Here is an 18586-nt window from a genome sequence, read left to right as displayed (position 1 = left end):
GAATCTCTCAACCTCGAGGAGTAACCTTGAGAGGCGTCCCTGCTCAAGGGGAGATCCTGGTGTGCAGCCCGCTGCCGTGCAGGAGAGCTCAAAGGGCTCTGGGGCTGCTCACTATTTATGGGGATAAGATGATTGACCCATAGTCATATTTGCATGCCGACCACAGGTTTTAGTTTCTTCGGTGGGTGCATTGCACAATAGCCCTAGGCTATTGTGGTGTTGTCTGTCTCCTGAAGCCACTTTGAGCGATGCAGCCATCGTGACCAGATGCATCCATTACAATCACCACTGGTGGTTATCACCTAAGCAGGGTTGCAGGAGATAAAGGTCGGGGGAAGCACACCGTCGCAGGGGGACGGTTTTAAAATGGGGGACCTTTTTAAAATGGATTCAACTTTTTTGGCTTTGTACTAGGGGATTCAGAATTCCTACCGCATTGCTGTGTATGTCTTGTGAAAGTATTTTATCCCGAGTGCTCAAAAGTGATATCAATCTACATTTAATGAAGCAACTGTTATGCCCTGCTGCAGAAGTTTCCAATAGCTGCTTTTAAATGGTGATGTGAACATAATACTGTCAGTGGTACAGTCCTTGAGCTCAGTCTCTCCTATCTGCGGATGGTAAAGCATAGACAAGAGCAGTGGAAGTTTTCTGATAATGCCCTTTTAGGATTGCATCAGCTATAACCTTGGCTAGACCATTTCTGGAGCTTGGAGGATAATTCTTGTACGCGGTGGCCCAGGCTGTTCTGTTAACTGCCGCTGAACTTTCTGCACGTTGGGTGTTAACATTGAAGGATTTTCATCCAGTGACGTGAAGTCCAAAGGCTTTGTACTGAAGTCATCAGTCACCGTTGTCAGGGGCGTTTTACAAAATGTTTAATGCCATAGGAATACCAAATGTGCTTTTCTGAGCTCACTGAAGAGGTTGCCATTATATATATGTAATATATGGTATGAAAAAGAGTTCATTTAGGATTAATTTTGGTGCCTCTATAAGTGGGGCGAGATAGACGTTTGCTTTTCCTAGTCAAGCTCACCAACATACCAGGTTGGTCTCCAGATTACTCTAATCACTAGTAGCAACATGGCTTTTGGTCACCTCAAAGTACGTGCAAACTGACCTTCCATCTGACCAGAAAATATGCACTCTTAGAAATCCTTATAAACTCACTGCACAGAGTAGCAGCCCTTAAGAAAAAAACAATTTTTGTTCTACGGAGATTCAAAGATGCTTTAAAGTGAATTGCTTTCATGTTCTCTCTTACTCTATATTTTGTCAAGTTGGTTGAAGAAATTGTGCCAAAAATTATCACTGTAAAAGGGTCATGTTTTGCCATGGGGTAAATATATATGTCTAGTTTAGCAGTCGCTATCTACAAACGTTTAACAAGAGAATTTGGCTCTCGATTCAGAAATATTTTTCATCCAGTAAATGTCTTTGCAGATAGTCAGACACATTGTTTTCAGTATCCCCCCCCAAGTAACTTGACTCCATTTCATAACAAAGATTTGTTTTAGTACCCTTGCTACCCCAGTGAGGGTGTTTCTGCCCATCTGTTTCTTGTCAACACCAAAGCTGGGCAAGTGCCACTTCTCATAATTGCTTTTTTCTCCGTGTTTTTCTAAACATTGCTTGGCAAAGTTACTGTAGTTTTGAGATTTTTTTCATCCTTGCAGGAGGAGAACTTGATGAGGAATGAGTAAAGTGTAACGGTTTTATTTCTTTTGCTATTTGATATCAACTGGATTTTTAGATTTCAGGGATTTACATGCTGTAAGACTGAAGGTTTTTGAGAGAGAAAAAAAAACGAACACTTTCCTCTGTTTATTTGTTTTAAAAGGAGAAAAGGAAATCAAAGGAACGAGAAATATCCTTAAATACTTCTTCTTATTCCAATTCTGAGTGCTTATCTCTGGATAATAATGCTAGACCTCAGAGCACTTCCCAGAGATGGCACGTCTAGTGGGAGAAAATGGGGCAAGAAGATCAAGTCGTGTTATGGTGCCAGTGTGGGAGCCTGGAGCTGCCTTTAGCTCCTGATACAAGGTCTGCTGAAAAAGGCTGCTTCCCCTGCTATAGCAGATGACAAACAGTAGCGTGGAAGCAGCAAGGACGGTGTTTTTCCTTCACGCAACCTTTCTGAGATGCCAAAATGCAGTGCTTTTAGCATTGGAGCATGGAGATATTTAACTAGGATAATTTGAATTCAAGAGTCTTGGCTTCTCACTGAGGTTCAGCTGCACCTCTGTAGAAGGTTTAAAGTGCTGTGTAAGTGCCTGCCTAGGGATTAGCCCTAATGCCCTGTGACTGCAGATATTTTTTTCATTAAAAGGTGATATTTAATAGCTTGGCCTTGCACTGCCAAGATGGACCAACCCATGGTTCAAAGATGGTTGAAGAGGAGAGAATAAGTGTTCTGCCAAATACTCTGCTCCGTTTAACACCGTGATAAGCCTCTATTAAACCTAAAATTTGCAGGGTTTTCTCATAAGAAAGTTAATCCCTCTCCTCTCTAGTCTTTGTTAAAGTGAAACACTTTGGCTGTTACGACAATTAAGCTATCCTTGCATGTCTGAGTTAATACTTAGGACAAGTCAGAGTACTCACTGCACCTCATTGCTCTAAGCTATCTCTAGACTCGGTCACAAGTCAGTACTACAGTTGCTTTCAGGTTAATACTTTTGCCTTAGAAGATTGCCACTTTATTCCAAAGGAAGCTGAAGTTCTGGAGTACGAGGTGTCTGAAAACCACTGGAGCATGAGCCCTAAAGCTGTGTTTATTTTTAGGCTTCATTGATTTGTTCTGATTTGGGTCACCCTCCGCTTCCTGGAGTGCATCTCATAGTGAGGATCTCAAAATGCTAATACCTTGTGCACCTGAAACAGAGCCAGTTTGCTCTGAACCCCACTTCACTGGTGTACTTTCAATTAGTAGGTTTAAAGACAAGCGAACCCTCTCTCTTCTGCTTTCTTTTATTGAACTGAAGCTCTAATGTCTTTACAAAAAGTTATTTTGATCCACTGTGAAGCTGTTGGGTTTTTTGTCCGTCTTTTGTCTTTTTATTTTTTTACCTTGAACAACCATGTTTTTATTTAATATCTGGCAATCTCTGTATAAATAATAGCTGTTCTTCTCCCCCAGGTTTGTTTATTTTTGGGACAGCGTTAGTCATATTCCTGCTTTACTGTACTTAGAAAGGATGCAAGAGAAGAGTACCTTACTCTTCAGCTGGAAAGTTCCAGTTCTTTAAACAGATTGTCGAATTCTGGAAATAGTTCCCTCTGAGATGAGCACTGCCTGCATATTTCTACAGAAGGAGTTCTCAAGTCCCTTGGAGAGAAAAGAAAAAAAGCAGACTGCTCCCAAATTGTATAATATGTCGCCCTTAAAGAGCTCTTTCCCCAAAAGTATGAACCTGCATTTGCAGTACATTAACAGTGCTAAAGAGAGATGTTTCTGCCTTTTTCTCCTCTCTCCTTTTCTTCATGCTTCCCTTTCCCAAGGTTCTCCATTGAACTGGTGGTTGCTTTCACTCCTGTGTCAACAGTGCATGACAGCCCAAGCTGCCAGCTTAGCCTAAGATTTATAGTCAGGTGTCACAATTTGCTGTTGTAGTCTTAGAAGAGCGATTATTTCAAATCTTTAACATAAAAACCTGAATACGGAGAAAGTGAGGACATTTATTGTCAATGGCTTCGTATCAAGCCCCATGCTATAAAAGAGAAGATACTGTTGAAGCACAGAAGCGGTTCTTCTGGCACAGGACCAGTATATTGTGATTAGCAAATGGCACGTGTAGTCTTCACCCTAGCAGGCAGTGGTGATGCCCTCTTTGAAAAGAGGATGCACAGATCTTGTTTCTGGCTTCCTTTTTGAGTTAAAGCAAACAATGCTAAAATCTAAACTGACTTAAGATACTGGAGATGGAGAAAGAGTTTTGGAGATGGATTGAAGCTGAGGATTTCACTAGCCAGCCCAGCGTGACCTCAGATCTCTTTGTCATCCGGTTGCTCAGTGGTCTGTCTTTGACAGACTGCATAAAAGAAAACTTTGTACCCTTTGAGGTTGTACTTGTAGCTGCTTACGTGTTAAAATTCAGGGATGCCTTGGTTGAGGTTTTTACCCCTTCAGAGTATGTTATCAAAATGCAGTAAAATAGCAATGCTCTGTCCTTTCTTGACAAAGGTTTGTTTGTGATTCCAAAACTTCAAATACAAGTTTTAATGTTTGCCAGTTTGACAATACTTAATCCTTTAAGTGAGCGATGCTCTCTTTTTTTTTTTTTCTCCCCCCCCCATTCCTACAGGCTGTCCCACGAATTATGGTTCAGTCTGCCAGTGTTGATGCCAGCGCTGCAAGGCTAAAACAGGTAAGCACATCCCTGGATGTGATGATACAGTTTTCATATTCGCGTGCCTGGAAACCAGAGGTGGCAAAAGGAACTGCTGGGTTAGCTACTTAAAACCTGTTGCACTTCTATTGTTGCTTCACTGTGAGACAATTAAATGTAGTGTGTGTTGCTGTGTTTTCTTAGGTCCTGGTAAAATCTTCCTTTATATCGCTGGTTACACTTTTATATTTGAAAGCCTGGTTAATCATATGATTGCATTAGCAGTTAACTAGCTAAAATTTAGCTGTTTTGCTGCTTTAAAAGGCAAATTGCTAGGCTCTGACGCTTTCTATAAACAGAACATGTCTCTTATTCTGAGTGTTGAGCTTAATTCTCAATTTTACATTTCAAGCCAATTCATGATATCGGCGTGAAAAAAGGCTCTTGCAAAGCTGGAGAGAAAATAGACCCTATGATCTCCTATAGTTCAGCAGAACTTCAGTCTTATGAATAGCAAATCAGCTTTCTCCCACTGTGCTTTTATTGTCTTAGCAAAATGTGTGTTATCTGAACGCCTAAAAGGGAAAGCCCAAAGAAAGAGCAGAGCTCCAGAGACCATGTGTACACCACCCTCTCCATGCAAAAGCTTAAAATATGTCTTTAATCCGCAGGAATATTTCAAAAAACTTTTCTGTATTACTTTTCGCTTAGCAATAGCAAGCTAGCCTTTGGTTCTGAAATTCCTGTAATTCAATCAAATCTCTCTTTCTTCAAATGCCGCTTACGTTTCCAGTGGAAAAGGCACTTCAGAATAAAGTGCAAATCCTGTAGTTTGGGACACTTAACCACTAGACGGGATAAACCACAAAATTTTGAACAGCAAACAAAAATGTACACCTGAGGGTTAAGATAGGACATGTACAAATCTGCTGTCCTCCAACCACTTCTTTTTCCCCTTCATATTAGCAGTCTCCTCCCTCCTTCCCAAAGAGATTTAGAGACATCCTAATCTTTTAGAGTACATGTGCTGGCAAAAGATATTGATCTATCAGATTTAGTAAACTTTACAGCCAAGAAATACATCACTAAAATGGGCTGTTAATCTCATGAGGTGCAGTTAATTTCATACTCTGAAAGTGTGTGGTGCTGGCGGCATTGAGGTGGGAATGGCATTTGGAAACGGGGACATAAATGACAGTTTAGTTGGAGAGGCATGATTTATCAATCCTGAGAGTTAAGCCAAATAACTGTGAGAGACTTATAGATCATGGCTGTTTCACATTTCATATAAATCCTGGTATTCAAACAGCAAATGACCATTCCTGTAATATAAATAATTTTTCAGTAAATATTGGGGAACGTATTTCTTTTAGTCAACACTTTTCTTATTAATGGAAGAAATGAGCTGACAATCCTACCAGGTTTGCAAAGCTGACTTGAGATCAGCTTGCATCTTTTGGAGATTGCAGATACACAGGGATTTAGATAAGCTGGAGGCCTTGGTACTTCCCCGAGGCCTTGTATCTGTCCTTTTAGCCCAGATATTTTGGGTAACAGAGCTCCACAGTCACTATCCTCTTCTGTTTCAGATTAACCAAGAGGAAGTAGGGAAACAGCCATTCGAAACTGCAGTGCAGCCATGTGAAGCAGACAAGAGTCCGGAAAAGACACCCAAAGTGCCTCTGCAGCAGTCCACAGGAGACACCCAGGTGCAGGACTCCCAGGAAGGACCTCCAAGTCCTCTGAGTGAAGCCTCCAGTGGGTATTTTTCACATAGCGTCTCGACAGCCACCCTCTCTGAAGCCCTTGCAGCGGGAAGTGATGCTGTGGCTCAGCCAGGGGCTCAAATGCCTGCAGTGAGTGACTTCCCAGCTCCCGCTGTGGCTCAGGTCTCTTCTTCTGACATGCCAGGGCACTCGGACAGTTCTTCAGAAAGCTGTCTCAGTGCTAAGAGAGAGAGTCAACCTGCCTTCAGCCTTCAAAGTGCTCACGCAAGACCTAAAGACAGCACTGAAGTGAATGGAAATGATGCTTTGAAATCAAAATCTTGCGTATCTCCTGTGACTCAAAGTGAGCAGGCAAACGATGCCTCTGTAGCCACTGATGCAAAAACCTTTCTTTCTACCTCCACTCCAAAGAAGGAGTTGTTATCCAAACAATCAATGGAGTCAACAGGACAAGCTAGGAAAAAAGAAATGACTCCTGGGCCTTCAGAACTGGGGTTTCCCAAACCACAGATTCATCCTGACCAATTGTCCCAGCCCAGCATTGCAGCCTCCCCCTTCAAAATCCAGAAAGTCAAGACATCGGAGCTGAAGTCCTTTACGAGCATGCTGGGGACAGATCCCATGTGTTCACTAAACACAGAAGAGCAGCAAGAAGGGCAAAAGAGCACGTCCGCTGCCCGTGGACTGAACCATAATGGATCAGAGATGGCAGAAGAAAAACTGGAGGTGACTTCTGACTCTGAAGATGCCAATGAAATTCCCGAGTGGCTGAAAGAGGGAGAATATGTCACAGTTGGCGCAAATAAGACAGGCACCGTTAGATATATTGGGCCCACAGACTTTCAAGAGGGAACATGGGTTGGTGTCGAACTGGATTTACCTTCAGGTAAAATATGATCTAGACTGGGTGTAAAGCAGACAGCAGGTCAGAGTTTGCAGTGTTCATTTTAACGCCGCTTTTTGATGGAGGGGGGTTTCATTAGCCATTACTGGGTGCATTTTGAGAAGGGAAATATAAAAGTTCTTTCCCTGCTGTAATCTTTTTCCAGTCTGCCTTTGTAAACCTAGTCTCATTGACCTCCAGCTGATTTATGTCCCTTTTCAGTTATTTCATTGGCTTCTTACAATGGAGGTAGGAATCGGGATTGCTTTTACGATGCAGCTCAGTAAGTGTGTAGTTGCAGGAGATACACCTTGTGTCCAAAGAGTTCTCTTCTGGACTTCTGCTCTGAGGATAAGAGTATCCAAAGCGCAACAGGAGTTGTGGGGTTCAAATAAGCAAAGGAACATTTAGGCTAAATAAGATCCAAGTCTCTCACAAGCTATTTTAAAATAAGCTGTAAAATTACAAAAGACTATTGGTGTGTATATATCTATATATATGAAAACCAGTAGGAAATAATCATACCTTGACTGCCCGGACATAGAGATGATTTAAGGTTTCTTTCAGCTTCTCATTTGTCATTCCTGTCGGACTCTTACCTGTACAACTGTAGGCTTCCCAGAATTTAGGCTCCAATACACACTTTTTGGAAACTAGGGTGCTGTTCCTGGGGAGGCTCTGTTCATATGTGCTGTTGTAGCACGGCACAGAAAAACAGTGACTTCAGCACAGGCCCTTTAAAGTGAGGGAGATGAAAGAAAGAGGATGGCTGGCATTTCTGCCAGCATCTGCTGGAGCCCCAGGCTTCCTAACTCCTTTCCTCTGCAGGTTCCTGTCCACTTTCATGGCACTTGTTTTCTCCAAGTGTAGGCAGGATTGGGGGAAGGCAGGGCGTGCTAGTGGAAAATTCAAGAGACAAGCAGTAGATACCGCTGCCTTTGATATAGTAAGAGGGTTTGGTTTACCAAGGACACGTAAAGCTCCTTATTTAAATCCTTTTAACCAAGCTGTAGCATTCCAAGTCTGCAGTGCAGGCTCTGTTTGGTGAATCAGCACGTCCCGAGGAGTTGCCCACGCTCGTGTCTGCTGCACGCTTCCCTGAGATTGGAGCCGTTCACCAAGATAAATACTGGGTCAAGGATCCAGAACTCCCATTAAATGAGCGGTTATCTTCCCTGCGCATGGTGTGCTCATAAAAGCTAAACTGGACAGTGTGTTTTCACATGGTTTCAGAAAACTCTCAGGAGTTTGCCATCCTGGAAAGCAAACTGTAGCTCTAATCCCTTTGAAAGCTGTAGACCCGACTCTCAGTCCTGAATTCATGCCTTATAAAAAAAAAAAAAAAATATATATATATATATATTTATAGGTTCATTTCAATTTGGTAAGTCACCTTCCCTCCCTGTCTGGCTACTCTAGTCCACAGTGCTAATTCTGTTAAGCTGTTTGCACATACCCGGTAAGCATCAGCTTCACTGTCTGTGGAAAAGTCGAACAGCCATGAGATTTTTGGTCTGTTGAGGACTCAGTTGCTGATGTTACTGGATATTTTTTTTCCCTTCTGTTTCCACAAGGATTAAGTCCCTGATTTGTTGGAGCATAACTGGCTTCTAGCACATCTGGAGCTTCACTTGGGAAATACGGTTACAAAGTTGTATCTTTGTCACAGTACAAACGGGTAGAAGTCCAAGTCCGTGGCCACTTGAGGGTATATTGGACCCAACGCGGTAGTGGTGGTAGAGAGAAGGAAACACCCGTAAAACAAAAGGGGTGACCTTATGTCATTTAAAGAGCTGTTGTATCTTTTCACATTGCCTTTACAGATGGGAGCGGTCTCTGTCCCGGTACTCAGAACAGTGATTGTGAGAATTTTAAATGATCTAAAGTGAGAAATAGAAAGATCGCAACAGCATCAGTGTAAAGAAATTATTCTTTCTGTTCTGTGGAGCTTTTATGGCATGGAAACTAACTCTCCTCAACTTCAGACTCTCATCAACTCAGAAAACCAAAAGCTCTTTTAAATGTCTTTTTTCCTTCCTTCCTGATAGTTTGCTAATGCATCTATTGCTGAACTGATTATTTAACACTTTTGGTGAAATTAAAGAAGTCCCCTGAATAGCAAGTGGGGCGGAAGAATAAGGTGGAGTGTCCCATTTAGACTAACTGGCTGAATGCAGTGGCTTTGCTGGTGCTCGGCCGTGAAGTGTACTGGTGTCACTGGAGCACAAGGAGCCACCTGAATCAAGTCCAGCCTTCTGCTGTCACAGGCAGCTGCTTCCTCTAATCTTATAATTTTATCGAGTTCAGATATAAAACCAGCTGATGGTTGGTTTTTTTTATCTTCACTCCTGTGGGAAGGCTACTCCCGCTTCTCTACTCCTCTGGTAGTTGGAAGACTTGTCTTTATGTCAATAACCGTGTCAATCTTCAGATTTGTTTGCTCTCCTACCAGCTTTGTCCTCCAGCACCCATAGTGCTCTCTCCTCCTGGGTGTTTACCTTCATGGTGTGTTCACAGAGAACAGTCGTTTGCCCTCTCAGCATTTTCTTCTTGCTTTCTTCTTCTGGTGTCCTCCTAGCAGCACACCATATGCACAGAGTAAAAGCCATTTTGTCTATCATCTTTCTTTCTCTTCTTGTCAAAGGTAAGAATGATGGCTCGATTGGAGGGAAGCAGTATTTCAGATGCAACCCAGGCTATGGATTGCTTGTGAAACCAGGCAGAGTTAAAAAGGCCACGGGACCAGCAAGACGGAGGAGCACTGGATTGAGGTTGCAAGGAGGAGCTGCTGCTGAGAACAGGAAGAGTGGCAACTTCTCCGGCTCAGCCTCCAACCTGGCTTCGCTCACAGCCCTGGCGAAATCAGAAGGAGGATCCACGCTGCGACTGGAGAAGAGCCAGAAAAATGCGGAGAACAGGAAATCCTGGGCAAACTGAGACAGCCCTACCCGCTGCAGCAAACACCGCGCAACGCAGCCAGGGGAGCAGGTCTTCAAGCTTCGGGAAGCTAAACCAACCATGTGAACTTCTAGTTTGTGGCAAACACTAATGAAGGGTTTTTTCTCTGCTTTGGGTGATTGACATGTTAATTCTTTGCCTTGTCATGGTGCTGGATCTACGTCCTTCGTTTCCTGTTACGAATTGTGACGCTTCAGGGTATGACTGATGGCAGCCGGTGAAAGCTCGCGGCGGTGGGTGGGTGTAAGCTCTGCTCTCTTCCACCTTTCAGAGAAGGAAGAGACGCGTAAATTGTTCAAATTATGGCATGACTTTCCAATAGCTCCCAAAATACTACCCACGCACTGGTGCTTCTCTCGGTGTGACTGGCAATTCTAAAAAAAAAAAACCTCCCCAAAAGAACAGTTCTTTTCTAATTTTGTAAGAGCTGTGTCCATATCGCATAATACGTGGTGAAAGGGCAAGGTTATAATGATTCCAGACAGCCAGAGATGCGAACATGAAACTTTATTTGGGAATAAAGAACCCCCAAAACCCCTTTATTTAAAGAAGCAACAGCTCTCTGGTTATGTGACCTGAGACCGGTGCCTGCTTTGATTACTCTCCTGTTGTCCCTCTCTCCTTCTGTGGAAATCAGCACAATCTTTCCGGCTGATTTGTTGCGAACGGGAGAAGGCCCATGACGCACTCTGTAATATTTTTGATCCCTTCTTTTTAGGAAAGAGGATAGTTGAGCGAATTTGCTGTCTGTAATCTATTTAACGTGTGCTCTCACCATGACAGGATCCCCTCTCTCACTTGCCCTAAAGTGGCAGGACCTTCTTCTTGTTGGTTCTGTCCTGTGGGCCAAGAGGATTTTTGCAGAGATATCGGCACTTAAATGCTTCCATGTTCCCACCCAGCCTTTGGAAACACTTGGATTTTTACCAGTTAGGCAAAGCAGAGGGTCGCTGTCCTTGTAACGGGATTAATCCACTCTATTTATTTTTATTTATTATTTTAAAATATGAAATGTTTGCGCTTTACAATCATCCACTGCCTGACGTTGCACAGAGGAGCTCCACTAGCACCATACCGAGCGTCGATCCAAAGAGGAGGTGCCTCCGTCGCCAGCTAAACCGTCCCAGCGGCACGCGACAGCAAACCTGGTTGAACAGCTGAAGAGTCGTCCCCAAAATGAATCTCTCTTGAAAATGGGAGGTTTGGGCTGGCTTTTATAAAACTTGATTTTATTTTTGGTAACCCTTGCTAGTTTTTAACTGCCTGTGGCACAAATGACATGTTACTGTACATGTGTGTATGTATACATGTGCACATATCTACGTACACGCACTCATTTTCTCACAAATCAAGAAAGGCCACAGACTTTTATATTCTGAGCTGTTTATATCCTGTTCAGTCATCACGGGGGGATTGGACAGCTTGAGCAATAGACGTTTTATCTACGTGGGGAATATTTAGGATGCTAAATTAATGATTAAACTTTAATACGTATCTAGTCGCTGCCCATGCTGCACGTGGGCATTTAAGTGCCTTAGCCATCTGGTTCAGAGGTCCAAGGGAAAGATACATTGTCATCAAAGGAGATAGGGATGCTTAGCGAGGGAGATAATTATGCTGATTTACTGTAATTAATATCATTTATGCAGAAGGAATAAAATTAAAATAGAAACTAATCTGTAGCAGAAATAAGTGGGATGGGTTACAGCGCAGCATGCATAGTACTGCCAGGGATTCGTATATCCTTTCAGCTTTGTGTAACTAGTTTCAGTGTTTCCTAAATTTTCGTAAAGAAATCTTAATACAAAATGTACAGACCAGCTTTTAAAGATATTTTTAGTGTACAGTTTTTCCTCCTTTTCCTTTGCACAAAGCTCCTGCCCATTCAAGCCGAGACGATGGGGGAAATTTAGTAATGAGTAAGTCAGATGCTAAAATCTTGGGGTTTAAAATTGCAACTTTTTATAGGCACAACTCATGCAACAAAAGGACATTTTGTTTTGGGGTGCGACGGGTCTTGCTGATGAAAGACCACCCGCTAATTAATCTGATGCATCTTATACTGCCTTGTAAGTTTTCTAAAACCCATCTTTACCGTTTTTCTAATTGCACTTTGTTCTGTCTGATGTGCTGCAGAAAGTTAGCTAATGTGAAACAGCCCCTGACTGATAGTTGGTTGGTTTTTTTTTTTTTGTCTCAGCATTTCATGTACTGGATTTAGGGATATCTGTAAAACTTCTTGATGTTTGCTAGGTGGCCCCTTTGGGGGAGATATGAAGGGAAGAACCTGTCCAAGTCCTTTTGAAGCCTCTTTTCTTGCACCACTGTCTCTGAAGACTGGACTTCTCCGGGACCAGTGTAAAGGTATCCAAGTCACAGCAGTGAAAGGGTCAAGCAGAAGGCAGCTGGGTTAATAGTTCACTATTTATGCTACCCATTATAAATTCCTCTGGCTGTATTTGTACTACAGCTCTGACCGCGTAAGGACATATTTTGGTGTTTGCACATCTGGAGCACGTGGTCGGAGGCTGCAACCGACTGATACGGGGTGGATTTCCTCTTCCACCCGCCCTCGGTCATGTTACAAAACCGTGCTGTCCGTATTTAGAGGGGTATGAAACGCGGTTTGGACATAACATACTCACTGCCTCCTCTAGGATAAATTGTCCTGGAAGCAAACATCTTAAATATGGCTGGTATGTTTTGAATGGATGATTAGCATGATGAAGTGCTCTGTTAACGGAGCGCCTGGTTGACTTTGGTTGAGGGAAGATTTTACTCGTAGCTCTCTTGGTTTTTACAGTCTTGTTTGACTTTTGAAACTAAACCTCTCCTCAAATCCCACCCTGACACCTGCCCCAGAAAAGAAGCCATGCTAACCAAATCGCCCCGATGCGGCACAAGCTCCAGAAAGCCAAACAAATCAAATTCGGCCACGAGGACGTTCTTGGAGGACTTCTCTGACTCCCTCCTGCTCACCCCGGCTTTCCTGGGCACGTGAGGTTTCTTCTAAAGATACTTGCCAAGATTTTGGCACAGTGAGTGCACATCGCTCTACTCGAAGCCATCTGTTACTCTGCACCAGCTAAGCCAACTAACCAGAAAACAGTTTAAAACCATAATGAAGGTAGTATATAGATATTTTTTTTAATTATTGAGAACATTAGAAAAACTCTACGCTCAGCATAAAGGAGGAGGTGCTCTTACCCGGAACCGCCCAGCAACTGAGGCTGGCGTGTTAATAGCTATGCATATTTTCCAAGATTTTCATGCACTTTATACAGGGAAGAAGACGACTATTTAATGCAGGAACTGTAATTTGTAGCGAGTGTCTCATCTCCTGTGTCTGCTCGGTGGTGCAAGCTTGCTTTCTGTATCCCTGAACCATGGATGGGTCTCGGATTCTGGGTGTAGAAAATTGTGGGAAACGTAACAGTCTGAACCTGTGTCCGCAGCTCTGCAGGTCCCTTCCTCGGCACGGGGTGCGGGGTTCTGAAGCGTGGTGTCGTTTGCTCCGAGTCAGCCAAGAGGATGGTATTTTTTTGAAGGAACTTTTTTGGGTTTTCTCAAACCAAGCCAAGACTTCTTCCTGTGTTGTGTTCGGCTTTCTCCTGGTGTTTTGATCCCTATGTCCAAAATAATACCTGTTCAGTTCGAGGGCCTTGGCTCTTCCCTGTTTAATGACGTAGTTTACTTGAGGAAAACTAATAGAAACGAGTTCTGTGTGGTAATACTGCCCGAGTCCTTAAGAAGGGAGTTTTGTCAGTGGTTGAGATGGAAGCTCCCCGCTGCTCCCACTGCCGCCCACGAGGCGGGATGCTCAACACCTCTCTGCTCTCCTACGAACCAAGAAACCCCCCTTCTTCCTGCCCATCGGTCACAGAAACCTGTACAAAACGAGCTTGGTTGTACAGACCTGTTTGTACGGTATCGGAGCTGTGGAAGGGTCTTTTCTGTGGTGATGCTTGTGTTGTCCTTACGCTGGTACTGCCAGTTCTTTGCACAAGAAGTTCAGTTTTCGCAGTGCCTTATCCCTGGGTCAGCAACTAACGCAGCGAGGGGCTGGATTTCATACCGGCCTCCAGGCTGCCTAGCTTTTAGGAAAGGGAGATCGTGATGAGTAAAGATGTGGACTGGTCACGCTACAAAATACTCTTGAGCTGGGGTCACAGATAAGTGTCTTGTTCCTAGATCTCCTTTATCCATCTTTGCTTTGGTTTCTGCGCTCTCCACCCTCCTCCTAAACCACCATCATATTTTTCACCCCCAAGAAAGGCTCGGCTGCTGCTGTCTGCCCGTGAGCCCCTGCCTAGGCGGGGTTCGGCTGCCGGCAGAGCCTCCTGGCGCAGCGTGGCTAAGCCTTGTCCTGGCTCTGGCATCTGAACGCCGCAGCGGAGAGAACAGGGACGTGGCTTGGGGCCCCTTAAACCCAGCGAGAGGGCGCAGAGCGGTAGGGATGCGTTAAAGACGTTTCCCCTTCGCCGGCCTTACCCGCTCAGTAGGAGCGATGCTTTTGTTCGGCAGGAGAAGGCAGCTGCTCTCCCCCCCGCTTTCCCCTGCCAAACTGATTTTGAAGCTGATACAGGAGCCGCGCTCCGAGCAATAACCGGCAGGGTGTGAATCAGCGCGTTCCCGCCTCGCTTCAGACATCCTTGTCTTCAGTGCCGTTCCTCCCCGCGCGCCCCAGGCGTGCTCATCGCAGCCGACGTAGGGTTTGCTTTTTTCACCACCGCTAACGTCCGCTGCGTCTTGGGAGAGCCTTTTCCAGCTCGTCTTTCTGTTGATTTCTGTAAATGTAGTGGGTCTGTATATAAAGAGTGGCTATTTACGCTGTGGTATTCCGTGTCGATCGGTGTACTTCAAATGAGCTAAAATCCAAAGATACTTTGTAATGAGCTGTAAAGTTTTTAATTATTTCTGTACAATACTAAATTACTGTAATATTGTATTATACATGCAACGCAGCCTGCAGTACCTAAATAAACATCATCTTTAGAGCCGGTAAGTCTGTGCTTTGTTAATCCACTTTGTATCAGCAAAAGGTTTAGATGCATTCACAGCCCGACGATGGAGTAGCATTGCTCGAGGGTGCCGAGATCTGTTTCAAACAAGGCTTTTGCCCTGTTGCCTGCAATTTAGGGACCTTCCCATCGATGAGAGAATCCCGCAGCTTTGCCTTCCCTCCATCCTCCCTCCTTTTTGGTGCTCAGGAAAATAGCACTTTGCCTACATCTGTTCAGGTGTGGGAACCCTTGTCATAGGGCGGGGGTCCATGGAGCTGTGCTGAGCCAAGGGAAGGCTTTATTTAACATCATTACGCTACGTTATGCTGAATAAAAGCAGACGGAGGTCTGGTCGTGCTCCCCCCATGCCCTCCAGCTGGTGAGCGTCAGACTGGGCAAGGGGTTGTTGCTGCCGGCCCTGCCCTTAGTCACTGCAGCGATTTTTCTTTCCTCCGCTCTTTCTGTTCCCCTTCGGGCTGTAAAAACCAACTGCGTGCAGCCCCCTAAAACTGGGCAGATGGCCCCAGTGCTTTGGGGGCGGGGAAGGCAGGTGCTGGCTGGGATGGGGCAAGTTTGGCAGGGAAACTGCTTAAAAATCCACGACCTGGTTAGTGGGGAGGGAGCTGGGATGTGGCTTGTTCCCTTTGGGGATACAAATTTTAAAATTCCTGTTAAAATTCCTGATGCTGGCAATTGTGCGAAGGTATTTTAAAATTCCCTTCTGGTATTTTAACATTTGTATCAGAACAACTCTGAACTTCGTGCTAACGCTTATTTTAAGGTGATTACAGCCTGGTGTTACCTGATTTCCCCCAAGCTGTACAAGATGCAGCAAGCAATGGATGCGAAGACGGGCTACTCCAAGGAGCTCAGCGTTGGTTTGCACCGGCCAGCCCCGAGGGGAAGGGGACAGCGGCTGCTGCCAGAGCCGGTCTGTCCTGGTTATGAATTCACAACGAGAACTAAGATGTAAGGTGGAAGAACTGATTTATTTTATGATTGAGGGTTCAGATGGGGTAAGAACCATGAGATGGTCTGGGGGTTGTCCACCACTGGTGTGAAAAATAAGAAACTTCCTCGGAGCAGCCACGTGCTTCCCGGCAGCATTGCTGTCCATGGCAGTAGCAGATGGCAGCAGTTGCTGGCGTTGCCCCATGGACGTGAGGTACAGCATAGAGGAAGGAAAACTGCAAACTCATTTCCTGCACGGTCAAGGCAACTCGTGTCTTACAGCCTAAAAACTTGACCCTGTTGCCTGCGGTGCCTTCTGCAAGGGACCACTGTCACACGGGCTGGGAAACGGTGCAGTACGGTTGTGTTGCTTAGGGCTGGGGTGTAAAAGCTTTGCCTCTTAAAAGAACAACAAAACAAACAACAAACCTTCTCCCTGTTGCTCAGCGGGGCTTTCTGCCTCACGGGGTCCCACCACAGCCCCGGGGCTGCCCGGCCGCAGCCTCCTTGCACTGGTGCTGCTGAAGGCATCGGCCGTTGGGTTGTGTCATGGGCTGGGGGTTTCGGCAGAGTGGTGAGAGGCTGGGCAGGCGCCTCTTACAGATTATCAATGTCTCTAATTAATGTAATGGAAGTGAATCAGCAAACCTGATCACTTTAAATTTTAAAAAAAGACAATCAAAACAAATAACGAATTCCTCATGCTGCAGCCATCCTTCCCTGGCCCTTGCAACCCCGTGCCAGCGCCCATCACTCAGCACAGCTGCCCTGTGCCACCATCTGCTCACCTCGCTGCTTGCACCGTGGGTCAAACCGCTTGGGACGATGCTGCAGCTTCTCTCTTCGCGCTAAACGCACCCACCGGTGCCCGAGGAGCGGCCGTGGTGGCACGGCGGGACCTGCCGCAGGCAGGGAGGTGCTGGTGAGTCATGCCAGTGCTTAATGGAGCCTCTTGGTGTGCACAAGCCTCCTTCACAGGCAGGAGCGCTGCCAAACAACGCCCATGTTGGGCAGCCGTCCTGTGCCCTGCCCTGCATCTTCTGTCCTAGAACTGCCCCAGCGCACAGCGGGGTCTTCCTCATGTCCCTGCTGCTGCCTTGCCTGTCAATGAGCCCTGGGTGCCGCGGGGTTCCCAGGGACTTTTCGCCCTTGCTGTGGTTCAGGGGGGTTATTCCGTAGGCACAGGCGGGGGGGCTGGGGCTGCAGGGGAGCCTGCTACCACCAACCCTGCCGGCCCAAAAGGCCTCAGGGTGAGGAGAAACCCAAGGCCCCCAGCCAGTGTTGCGGGGCAGCACGACGTCCTTGACCCTTCCGCCCTGGGGCACAGTATTGGCTTTGGCAACATTTTTCTCCAAAACAGGGCTTCACATTGGAAACAACTGGCAGGGTTTGATGCAGATTTTTTTTATTTGGGGGTGGTTTTGTTTTATCTTGTTGTGGTTTTGTTTTTTTTTTTTAAGCGACAAACGTTGTGTTGATTCCACAATCCCTCCTGAAAGTCATTTAGCAAAGGATATTTTTATCGGTGTTGTCTTGCAATCAGTGCACGAAAATACAGCTGCTTTTTTTTTCTTTAAAGCCACTTCCCTTTAATGTTTTACCTTCTGAAAAAAAAAAAAAAAGATAATCTTTGGCTGAAACACAGGAGCCTTTTGAAGTGCCGTTACTTTGTTCAAACATCGCTCTTCCTGGAAGGTGGTCGTAACACCTTCTCCGCACCGCAACCACGCTCTGCTTTCTGTTCTTCAGCCAAAGCTGTTTTTAAAAGGCACCGATCAAAACGAGCAGGAAAATAAATAAAAAACACTAAACCACAAAGAACACCTTTTTCCCCCCTGCTTTCCTTCAAATTAATACCGGTTTCATTGTCCTCACTTGTCTTCAAGCCCTTTGCCACAAACAGGCAAGCGGGGAAGTCACCCCCAGAGCCGCTGGCTTGCAGCTGGGGGAGGCAGCCGAGGGAAGGAGGGGACGGGGGCTCCGGTGTGTGGGGGGGTCAGCCACGCTCTCGCTCGACCCTGGCTGAGCCATGCGAGGAGATGCTCTGCCATGAGCTGGGCAGATTTCTATGGGGGATTTTTGTTCACCTTTGGCCACTGACCTGTGATGAATGGTTTGGGGTTTTTTTGTTGGTTTTGTTTGGTTGGTTTTTTTGTTAAAGAAAGATGTGCCCTGATCATCTAGTTCCTTAGGAAAAGAAAAAAAAAGCCCAAAGGGGGCTGGAAGCAGAGCTTTTTGCAACACACAGGCCTCTGGTGGGTGTTTGTTTTTTTTTTTTTAAATCTCCAACTTCTCTGCATTCCTGGTTTTCATCTGTGAAGCCGCTCTCCTTGGGAAAAGGCTCTGCGCCAGCACCTGCTCACACTGGGAAAGCACCCCCCCCCCGCCCTCTGTGTGTGGGTCCTTTCACATCCCCCCCCAAAAAAACTCACATCCCCCGCCATCAACTCCTCCGTCGTGGCCGAGTTGTTCCAGTGGGTCACCCTTATGACAGAAACGAGACTGAAGTGAAATGGGGATTAACTTGTAACGAAACCAAACCCAATGAGAAAAATAATCAAAAGCCAACCGTTCTGGGAGCTTAGCCTTCAAGGCAGGAGGAGGCAGCAGGGCCAGGCGGGTGGTGACAGCCCCACGCTCCCTGGAGGTTTGGTTCCCCCAGCCCCAGCTTGCTCCCTCCAGAACCCCCCCAGCAAACACAGCAGATCTTCAGCTGACGACAGGGGTGAG

At 45.6% G+C, this 18586-nt stretch overlaps 1 protein-coding gene across 3 annotated transcripts in view; it reads left to right on the top strand.

The window, feature by feature from the left end:
- The window catches only part of KIF13B (kinesin family member 13B), an 84366-nt gene extending 69469 nt beyond the window's left edge, over window positions 1–14897 (top strand). For 2 of the 3 annotated variants that reach the window (XM_072858250.1, XM_072858249.1), the window contains exons 35-37: window positions 4311–4373; window positions 5924–6947; window positions 9589–14897. In XM_072858250.1, the coding sequence (XP_072714351.1) occupies window positions 4311–4373; window positions 5924–6947; window positions 9589–9881 (1380 nt within the window). In that variant the 3' untranslated portion in view covers window positions 9882–14897. The remainder of the gene's footprint in view (window positions 1–4310; window positions 4374–5923; window positions 6948–9588) is intronic. The other variant, XM_072858252.1, reaches the window with a different exon arrangement.
- The last annotated feature ends 3689 nt before the right edge of the window (window positions 14898–18586 follow it).

The sequence above is a fragment of the Ciconia boyciana genome, chromosome 3, assembly GCF_034638445.1.
Source record: "Ciconia boyciana chromosome 3, ASM3463844v1, whole genome shotgun sequence".
In the NCBI taxonomy this organism is placed as follows: domain Eukaryota; kingdom Metazoa; phylum Chordata; class Aves; order Ciconiiformes; family Ciconiidae; genus Ciconia; species Ciconia boyciana.
Note: the sequence above shows the minus strand (reverse complement) of the source record. Positions and strands in the feature narration are given on the sequence as shown.